The sequence below is a fragment of the Leptinotarsa decemlineata genome, unplaced genomic scaffold (genome assembly GCF_025532065.1).
Source record: "Leptinotarsa decemlineata unplaced genomic scaffold, Ldec_3_MD MMD2_tig00000090_RagTag_RagTag, whole genome shotgun sequence".
NCBI classification, from domain to species: Eukaryota; Metazoa; Arthropoda; class Insecta; order Coleoptera; family Chrysomelidae; genus Leptinotarsa; species Leptinotarsa decemlineata.
Window position 1 is genome coordinate 315,043 of NW_027412541.1, and position 11,724 is coordinate 326,766.

General features: G+C 36.9%; 1 protein-coding gene across 1 annotated transcript; it reads right to left on the reverse strand.

Moving 5' to 3' along the window:
- Nucleotides 1-8,575: 8,575 nt before the first annotated feature.
- On the reverse strand, nt 8,576-9,676 carry LOC141481227 (uncharacterized). Its single transcript, XM_074172431.1, has 2 exons — nt 9,501-9,676; nt 8,576-9,437 (listed from the first exon to the last, which is right to left on the reverse strand). The coding sequence occupies exons 1-2, from the start codon at nt 9,650-9,652 to the stop codon at nt 9,251-9,253; spliced, it is 339 nt and encodes a 112-aa protein (XP_074028532.1). The 5' UTR covers nt 9,653-9,676; the 3' UTR covers nt 8,576-9,250.
- Between the last annotated feature and the right edge of the window lie 2,048 nt (nt 9,677-11,724).

Here is an 11,724-nt window from a genome sequence, read left to right on the forward strand (position 1 = left end):
AGAGAAGTGTATTAAGTTTCTGTTGTCGATCATAGTTATATTTGATTTTTACATTCGAACATTTTCGAAAGAATCGAGTCAATTCCAATGGTGGGGTAGATCTCCAAAACTATCGAAATATGTGACTTCTTTCCCACATTTTTTATAGTGCCACCCAATGTGTTCCTGGTCCGCTTATTCCATCTAAATTAACAATAGCTGTCTCGTTTTGTTTTGGACCTGAAGATGGTAATCTATCACGCATAAAAACACCACGAAAATGTGGAATTTTCATTTTTTGTGCATAATAACTGAGATCGAGATCAGTAAGAGGCCTCTGAGGTAGGGGTTCAATCAGTTTTTGTTTTGTTTGTGGCTTTGTATGGTTTTAAATATAGTCCTAAACCTTTACGGTATGGTTTGAGATATATTCCACTTCCGCGTTTGCCTAATGCTACAGCCTCCATTTTTTATTGTGACGATTGGCTTCCATTAAAGCCGCTCTGCTGGATTTTGCCGAATTCACGGCCTTGGAATACCAGCAGCGGCTCCCGCCAAACTTCCTAGTGCGGATAGTCCAGCAAAAAATTGGTATCAATGGTAAAAGTCCACCGATCTTGGGAACAGGAATTATGCGTGGTGTGCGGATTTTCTTCTTTCCACCGGCAGCTTTAAGGTATTTACGTGCCGCCTGCAATGCCACAGTGATAGCTTTTTTGTTATTATTCGTCACAAATTGATTCCCACAGCTTTCTTCAATACATTTCGCACTTTATGGACTATCCCAGCACCAAATGCAACTTTTTAATATTATTTTTCTTCGATTGTTTCCTCTTACATTTTTCTTATTGGTACTACAACCCATGCCCATATGTCTTTTCGCTTTCATAATGTTGGTGACAAGTAATGCAGCTGCTCTTTCCCCAATACTCGCGTCCTTTGATTTAACCCTATCCCAAGCGCTGTATTCAAGTTCTTTGTCGGCTAAATGTCTTGCTGCAAGATTAGATGGATGCTTAGAATATTGAATATCGTGTTTTTTGCATTCAATATCTAATTTATTGATTCCAGGATCGTTACGAGCTAAACGTTGTTTCAATTTTGTACCCGGTCCACAGTATTGATATCCTCCGGGTAGATGTAATTCGAAAGGAAGTTTGTTTATTAAATCATTAACAAAACCACAACCTCTTTTAATTTTACGATCACTTTCAATACGTCCGTATCGTTTGATGGTACACATTGAAATGAATAAGCTAATAACATTTATATAGTCTCCAACCACGGCACGATGCGCATTGTAAAACAGAAAGAAAAGTTTGCTGTAGATAATCTAGATGAGAAATTTGGGTGTGGATTGAATGGACAAAGAGTATTCAGACATGGTCCACTACTTCCATCATCAGTTCGAGGACTCATTATAGGACCTTCAAATTGTGGAAAGACGAATGCAATGATATCACTATTAACACCTCCACAAGGATTGAGATTTAGAAATGTGTATCTCTATTCGAAATCACTCAATCAACCTAAATATCAGTACTTGCGAAGTGTTTTGGAAACTATAAAAGGATTAGGTTTTTATACATTCAGCAATAATGCAGAAATAGTGGAACCCTCCGACGCTAAGCCTAATTCTGTTTTCATTTTCGATGATGTGATATGTGAAAAGCAAGATATTATATCATATTTCTGTATGGGACGTCATAAGGATATTGATTGTTTTTATCTAGCACAGACATATTCACGGGTACCCAAACAGTTAGTGCGTGACAATACCAATTTCATTATAATGTTCAATCAAGATGAGACGAATTTACATCACATTTATTCAGATCATGTTTCACCCGATGTAACATTCAAAAATTCCAATTGATGTGTGTTAAATGCTGGGAGGACCAATATGGATTTCTAGTCATTGATAAGGACAGAAAAATAGATGAAGGTAGATATCGCAAAGGATTCGATAGTTTTATATACCCATGATCTTGTTTTTGAAACTTATTCGATCACTGAATATTGTAGAGGTCACTTCATCAACGAATTGAGCTATAATTTAAAAAGGGCATTATGAATACAAAAAACGATTCTGAACATAAAAACAATGAAATGAATTTGAAACGTCAACTAGTAGAGACAACAGAAGCTGTCAGACAGAAATTCAACTCTATCAAGAATGATAATATTGAAAATCGTTCGACACTTGAAAGATTGTATGAGCCCATAATGAAACCATTGAATGTTTTATCATCAAACGCTACTTCTAAATCAGCAGTGTTATCACCAAATCGTGGATCTGTTCAATCTACTTCAAATTTCCCATGAGTACTCCAATAGGAAGAAAACAATCTTTTGATGGTGTATCATCTGTGAATAGTGACACGAGCACACTTCAAGACGATATGAGAACAACTCTATTCGAAACACCATCATCGTCCCACATCGATTCCTCGGATCCTGACATCTCACCTGTTATGAATGAGAGTGGTGAAGATGTTTTGATGAAACATTTGAATAATGTAAAATCTAGAAATCCAGCATATGATGGAACATTTGGCGTACGTATGGATCCAATTACACAAAAGCTGAAAATGGGAAGTCTAGTGGTACATTTCAAAGATGGAAACATTTCATTTTGGGATGCTAATAAAGTGAAAAAATATGAATGCGCAGGTAGTCCAGAATTATATGATATGATCTTTTGAAGAATCCACAAGATGTTGATAATAAAGAAACTCGTCAAGTATATTCCAAAATATTGAAAATAACGAATGCTCCATATAAACAATATCATCTGAAGAATGGTTTTAAAAATACAAATTCTAAAAAATTTCGTGAAGTTATCAAACCCACTATTAGACTCACGACAATATCCAATAGGAGTAGAAGTAAAATTGGTGGAGCACTCAAACGAGTGAAAATGGAGAAAACATATAATTCTAAACCTGCGAATTATGTGTACTGGAATTCACCGAAAGAGTTAGTTGCTCGCCTACGACTATTGGTAGCTTCAAAGTCAGCTGGACATACCGGACATGATAATGAAATAATTTCAATAATTGAAGAATTACGTGAAGAAGGTATAATATATTAATATATATCCACAAGTAATGATCACTGTCACATCATCATTCAATGCAGTAACATTATCACTTTTTTTCTCTTTAATCATATTGAAATAGAATGACTAATGAAGTAAGTGATATCAAACGACAAGTTGTTAATGAATTACATAGACCTGCAAGACGTAATTTTCGTAGAAGAAAGGTTTGCAGATCTATGGCAAATAGATCTAGCTGAACTACAACCTTATGCAAAAAGTAATGAAGGATACAGATATATACTTGTAGTAATTGATTGTTACTCAAAATATCTATGGACTGTGCCAGTTAAAGATAAAACAGGTAGTACAATAACTAATGCAATGAAATATGTACTGAAGAAAGCCAAATTTTTCCCTAAACATATACAAAGCGATCAAGGGAAAGAATTTTTTAATAGAAGCTTCTCATCTCCATGCGAGAATATAATATCAATCATTATTCAACATTCAGCACAAAGAAGGCAGCTATAGCAGAAAGAGTGATTCGTACAATAAAGGCATGGCTCTACAAGGAATTTTCGATGAGAGGTCACCACAAATGGCTTGATATTCTTCCAATTATAACTAGTAGATATAATAATAAAGTTCATCGTACAATAGGTATGGCACCCATCAATGTTGATTCAACAACAAAATTGAAATTCAAGGGTATCAATGGAATTGGAGGAAGACAAAGTAAACCCAAATTCCAATTGAATGATATTGTACGTATAAGTAAATAAAATATTTTTGAAAAGTCTTACACTGCGAATTTTACCACGGAGCTATTCAAGATTGTTAAAATTAATAAAACCATCCCAACGACTTATAATCTTGAAGATATGAATGAACAGCCGATTAGAGGATGTTTTTACGAAGAAGAGTTATTACGAACCGAGAATCCTGACGTATATCTGATTGAGAAGGTGTTGAAGAGAAGAAAAAATAAAGTATATGTAAAGTGGTTAGGTCTTCCTAGCGAACAAAATTCTTGGATTGATGAATCAAATATGGTTTAAATGTATCTAATAGTGACTTTTTATGAATAAAGTAATATTAAAGTTCATTATTGTTTTCATTTCAATATAAGTATGTGAATTGAAAAATATTGCAGCGGTAAACATTGCCCCAGCCATTCGCAATGTTCTGTGTATACCAAACCAAATTAATTGTATACTCCATTCCGCTTATATTTTTCAACTCACGATATTGAAAACACATTATCATTCCCAAAACTAATCGCCGTCACTTGAAATGCAGTATCCAACTCTTTTTGCCAATTATCTCTCACTGATAATGCCGTCTCATAAAGCTTAGTCGACTCCTCAAGCTCAGCCTGAGCTTGCATTCTCGAACGTTGATGGAATTGCTTATCTTTACCAATTTTGAACGGAGTCATCAGCATCTTTAGACATTCTAGCCAATTCAACCTTCGCTAATGCAATCTTGGCATCTAATGCTTCAAGAGTTTTATTATCAGCATTAATAGCTCGCTCACTCTTTTCAAGTTCAGCAATAGTCATCTGTGCCTTTACAAAACGGCATTTTGCTTTTCTTTTCATTTCCCCAAACCGATGGAGGGGACTGAAAGAAGATAGCGGTTCATTTCTTTAGGAGTACCTTTTGGCTTCCTCTTCGATCTGTCACTTTTCGTTGCGGGTTTTTTCTGTCGCACAACACTTTTGGATTCTTTCTTTCTTTAAAGTCAGTGACAATCGATGAAGATGCCTTAGTAACCTTCCTCTTGATTGTTCTAGATTTCTTATCAACACCAAGAGGAAGGGTAGATGAAGAGTGTTTGAGTGATGATAAATGCGAAACGATCGGATTTTCAATAATAATTTGCTCATTTGGTTCTGGCACATCTGCAAAGTTAACGAAGTCGTTAATATCAAAATCATTTATCGAATCTTGACTCGATAAATGTAATACTGGAATATTTTCAAAATCAGTCTGATCGATATCAACAAGTGGTGAACCATCTTCAGCAATCAATAGCGGCATAGAGCTCATGATTATTAGGTCTGAGGAATGATTATGTATAGCAATAGAATGTGGATAGGAAAGGTGATGATGTTACTGAGACCTCACCATTTATAGAAGAAAATAAACTAGCGCATGCGCTCTTTCATCAACGCACATATATATATTTATTAAAATAGAGGACAATAACGATAATAAAAAATATAAAATGAAAAATGTTAATATGTCTCTGTGGATGTTGAACGTTCTTTGACTCTATTCCTCAATAGTTGTTGCTCGTGCGTCAAACACCAACATTGAAAAAAAGGATTCTCCTATTGGAGTAGAGTTGACCAATCTTCTCACACAGATCCCAAGTACTTCTACATGCATTGCATACATGATTCCAACAATTCATGGAATATGTATCACAACGCAAACAACGTTGCAGTGGAGCTGGAACGGCAGCACAGGTACCACAAATATTTCTACAGATACCTATATTGTTAAATATTATAGGTTCGGAACACTTCAGACACTTTAACTGTTGTTGACGATAATCCGATTTTGTTCGCTTCGGTGGATGAGAAGGAGGCGATAGTTGAATCCGCAACACGCAATCACTACACATACCAGTACATGGATTGATTGAATCCTTAGGTCTACTTATTTGACAAAAGTAGCACACAATAGCCCCTGCAATCATCATTGGGTAGACACACACTTTTGGTTTTTCATTCCACTCTTTTGGAAACGGCATTTTACTAATTCGATTAGAAATATTAAGAGATGACTTACAGAAAACTCTGAATGCTCTCTCCTATACCTACGATCTCTATTTATACAAATCAACATCATGTGAAAGTATAGTGGGATAACTTCTCCTACTCTTCCACCCTAAACGAGTCAAGTGTGAGTCGCATCACTACCTATATAAGTCGACTTGCAAACCTAGAGTTCATTCATTCACTCTGCAACTGTGAGAAAAACGTTAAGATGAATACTCAAAAAATAGTTGCTGCATTAAACAGAATATCTGCTATTGATACAAATAATTGGATAGAAGAGACAGATGATGAGGATGTCAACATTCCGCTAGAGGAAGTGATACTTGAAGAAGGTGTTGGAGTTGAAGAAGGTGTTGGAGTCGATGAAGTGGAGATTGACTTGAAGTCAACGAAGTTGAGGAAATTGAGGCTGAAGCGATGAAGATGAAGACATGGTCGTTGAGCTAGTCGTGGATGTGAAGGTGAAGATGAAGGGGTTGTAGCAGACTCATCTGAAGGTGATAGCGCTTTGAGAATCGGTCACGAATGCTCAACATCACCGATACCTTAGAAGACTTGCCGATTTATATTGCGTGATGAATGCGCATTGTGCAGATCGAAACGATTGATGGCAGCATAAAAAAGTTATGTTGGTGCTGTTCCGATTTATTCAATAAGGAACAATAACGGTGGTGGTATCAACACGTTAATATCCACGAACGGTCTCTATGATGGAGATGGGTCAATATTGGTGTGAGGCATGTGAAAGACCGCTTACGAATTTCACGAGAGTATCAGCTTGCGTAATATGCAATAATGTGAAACCTGTGGCAGAATAACCCTGGACCTATTGGTCAAAAAAAAACAACAGCCCTTTTCAGGGCTACATTATTCACACAAACAGTAGTTAGTTGTATTAGTATTCATAGATTATATGACAAATGAATACTTTGACTAATAAAAAGTCTAAGTTGGAAATTTGTTAGTCTTTGAATATCTATACATTATATGACAAATAAATTACTACTTTGACTGAAAAGTCGATATTTGGAATTTGATAGTCATTGAATATCTATGCATATGATGAGTACTACTTTAAATGAAAGTTGAAGTTGGCATTTTGTCAATCATTGTATGCATATAATGATGAATACTTTTACATACATACATTTTGTTTGAGACTATAATGTTAACAATGGTATGAACCTGTTTCTGTTTGAAAGTATAATGATAGCTCTGAAAAGAGCTATTTTTTTATTGTTTCAGTCTTCAATTGTAGCCCTGAAAAGGGCTGTTTTTTTTATTAATCCATGCAATGGTATGGACTAACGTTCCTCATCATCATCAGAAACAATGATGATTGTATCATCATCTGTATCTGATGATATACTGATGATGTCATCCTCATAATCATCTGAATCAGACGATATACTAATGGCATCATCATTAGCATAATATCTAGATCGTCATTATCCTCTAGATCGTCTAACTCATTGACATCCATCTCTAACTCTGCCTCTACTTCCTCTTGCATACCTTCTTCCATACGTGCCGGAAATCATCAGGTAGATCATAGATACGTTGCAGCATTTGTACAAAATTTGTACTGAAATGATCGAACGTTGAATCAATTCCATGTACCTGGATGGGGCCTGTACTCGTCATAGAATACTCTGGTACACTCATCGGTTCGGTGGTGGAATCAGCACTCGACATTGTGGAAGAATGATATAGAACTGGGATTGATGCTTTATTATATTGGAAAAAAAAGGAGGGGGTGAAGTGTAAATGTAGAACAATTCAGTGTTTGAAATTCGAAAGCAATAAGAATGACAATTTCTTGAAATTCTAAGTGATTATTATTATGAGAAAACTCTGAGTGATTATTATAAAAAACTAATAAGAGAGAGGGAAAAAGACACTGCCCCAACCTCGCAGTGCCTCGTGTACACCAACCAAAAAGTGTTGTACTCCGTGGAAGGAAAGGAAAGGAATAGAAAGGATGGGAGAAACGAGGAAACGATTACATATCATCGTCTGAATTCAGGACTTCATCAATCAGGATAGGGGATGGTGGAGGACTATCATCGGACTCATTGTCAGCGTCACCGTCATCATCGTCATCGCTGTCGTCGTCGTCTGTGTTTCCGGACTGTGTATCCCATTCGTAATCATTCGCCAATTAATAGGGATCTGGATAATCCCCATCAGACAGGTCCGCTTGATCGGTTCCAGTAACGTGAAGCACTTGTATCCGATCATCATAAATTATGTTATCATAATTCATCGAGTGAGGTGCCGTCGTGGAGGTAACGAAACCTTCATGGATAGAAGCCCAGTAAGGATGTTGATGCGCTGGGTCACTGTACGGCTCAGTAGTTGAATCAGGTTCCATGTTGAAGGTGGCTGATCAACTGAATATTCCAACAGATAATTCCTACTTTTATACTTTTGAAAGGGAGTGGGGAGGAGTGGGGAGGAGAGGGGATTAAGTGGGAATGAATTTCAAAAATGACATGAGCTATATTCCATGAAAGAGAAAATTGAAAATACTATATGAATTATATGAAATATACTCATTGATTTCATTATGAAACATATTTTTTCCCAAGAGATTATTTACAATAGATTAGAGAACACAAAAATTGATGTGAGGTATTTGCATAGAAGAACTTGTAATTGAAATAAAAAAAAGGAAATAATAATAAGACGAAGTGAAGAAAAAATGCTCCAACCATCGCATTGTTCAATGTGTACCAAACCAAAACAATGTACACCCTTAATTTCACTTCTTTTTTTTATTTTATTTTCATTTCCTAAAATTACAAACATAAACTTAAAACTATCTTAATTAAATATTCCTAACTAACCTAAAACTAATCTTACCACACTTACACTTAATCTATGGGAAAGTTTTTATAAAAGTCACTAACTTTTTATAAGTCTCTATCGAAGAGGTATCTGCTTCACACTTTTTCTCCAGAGATGCATACTTCCGATCTAGTTCGGCTATTTCTTTTTCTACTTCCCTCCGTCGGTTAACAATTTCAGCCATTTCGCGCTTCCTTTTAACCAACGCGGCCTCACTAGCTCGAGAAGCATGTTCTGCTTCCTTACATCTCTGTAGAAAACTGCAACATTTCACTAACCTCTCCGATAGGCTGTCGCACTTGTGGCACTAACACTTCAGGATTCGTCACCGGTGTTGTCCGCATCGGCGAAAGCGGCACCACCGACGGAGTGAATACGATGGGAGCCTCCTCCGATGGGGACAATACAACTGGTGGCTCCTCCGGAGAAGGCGCCCTAGGTTGTTCCACTACTGCTGCGGGTGGTGTGGAGGGCCTTAAGCTGTTTGGAGCGGTCGACCAACTACCTGCATAAGGAATAGTCCTATTGCAAGTAGCTCGGTACTTAGAAATAGGACCAACCTTCGCTGCAGGTCGTTGGCAAACCTTCTTCACAGGCCTGACTTCCTCCTCCTCCTCGAATAAGTCAGGGCTAGCAGATCTGCACCTAACTCGCGAACGCGAAGTGGTTGCCTGGTCACCGGCACCGCTCCCGAAGATGCTGCCTCCTCCTGGTCAGCGGACACCGGCAGAATAGACGCCACAGCATTATTCACCTCCTGTGTATTGGTTGCCATTCTGAAAAAGAAGAAATAATACAAAGTTAGTTGATATAAAAAATAACATTCTTAATTTACTTACTCAAATATCAAGTTGGTCGTTGGAAGGTACTGCCTTGTTGTGGAGTGGACTGCTCTCGATGAGATGACTTCTCGAACTGAATGTTGTGGAGTGCTCTCCGGAGGGTATCGACTTCGATGCGTGAGTGGTGGGAAAATGGTGGGAGCGTACATGCGCGTTGAGGGTAGGGGTGTACATGCGCAAATGTGGGGAGTCGGGGGGGGCGGGTCTTCGGGGGAGGGGCGGGGCGGGGCTTCGGAAAGGGGCAAAAAAAACGCGCCCGGATGCAAGTGGTGGATGTTGAGCGCCCCAGGCCGCGAAGCGATCGCTTCGCGATCGCCTATTACCCTAACGTAAGTATGCAGCTAACCTAACGTAACTGTTAACCTAAACTAACGAGGGAATACTAACCTAACACCTAACCTAACGTAACTATGCAGCTAACCTAACGAAACTATGCAGCTAATCTAACGTAACTATTAACCTAACCTAACGAGGGAATACATTCACCATGTTGGTTCCATTAATACATCATCAGTTGGTTTTGGTTTTGGTTGTATTATTCTATGATTTGGATTAATGTTAAGTCCTGGATATCCCAGTCCACCTGATGATGATGGCCTGACTTATAGTTTCTCTCCAAAACTTCTTTATGGTTTTTCTCCAATACTTCAACTCTCTGTTCCAGTACATCATACTTTTTCATTGTAGTCCCTGTTATGTTTTACATAGCATCAAATTTTTTATTTGTAGACGCTGTTATGTCAGACATTTTTATGTCTACATCACTTGTAAGTTTGTCAAATTTACGAGTGAAAGTTATCCGAGCCTCTGCAATTTCATCGTCAAATGCTTGCCGGGCGTCCGAGCAATATTGCCTATTGTGGATTGTATTGCAGCTTGTAGGGCTAGAAGTATAACCTCCTTTGTTCCGTTAATTCCCCCTCAAGATATGATACAGTTACACAATCACTCTTGTCAATTGGTTCGCTTATATTTTTCAATATTTTTCTTTGCATGTCATAATGACCATCTTTTGTTAATTTAAAACCAATCCCGGGAGGACCTCGAATGACATTACCACCCAATTTTCTTTTTCTACCAAACTTATCGATTGTTTTAGACATCATTGTGCACTCTACGATGATTCTTTTCAAACTGATATTTCTTTCATTTACATTATGCTATATACTTTACAGTTATTGGTTAGGAAAATAGAAATGAAACAAATAATATTTTTATCATTTTTTATTCATCTAAGTAACTTGGTAAAAGTGATACATATACAATACATAATACAATAATCACAAATAATCACAAATAAGAATGTTCCGGTTTGAAGGAATAAGCAATAATACTTCGAATTATAATTCAATTATTCATCTCTACAGTCAACAAATTGATTAGTTGGTCTAAGGCGCTCTCTTGAGAAGAAGAATGAACGATTTCAGACACCCAACGAATGTTATCATTAGGATCATTTCGATAAAATTCTATATCGCTATGACCCCATGGAAGAGTTCGAGTGGTATTCGGAATGATGAATCTCTTGTCATCATGATACGATAAAGCGACTTTATTTTTCAATTCAGTGTAAATATCATGCAATACGCTTCTGAACGAGTTCATCTTCCTGAATATCATACCTCCCTCTTCAATGATTTTTTCATAGTCTTCACATGTCAATTCATTCTTTATAACAGATCGTTTCACACCTTTGACCTTCTTCAGTTCACCATCAACAGATTTCACGTAATACGCTTTAGCACCTGTACCGTAAAAGCTGATTATTGGATTATTGGGAATTCATCTTTGAAATTACCCAGAACTGACTTTGTCACTGGAATATTGAATTGGTTTCCCATTTTATAATTAGATGTATCGAACTTATTTATATTATTTTTGATAAATTCATAGAAATTGTCTGTATTTACTTTGAGAATAAGGGAGTCGGTATCAGTGTAGAGTAAGGACGCATCTTCTCCAAACTGTTGTTTGATACATCCATAGAAAAAATCATACATAACTGTTTTAGATAATTCTAGAATGGAAAATCCTAAATATAGTGGTTATCATAATGAACTTTTACTCTAGCCAATTGAATGGCAACAAAATTTTCTGTGAAAATAGAGCATTTTTTAAATTTGGTCGCGATATGAGACAACTAGCACCTATAGTTCTTTTTATATTTTCCCAATGTGTAATGAGTCTAACATCAATTCTATTGTCTACGTTTTCCATTGTT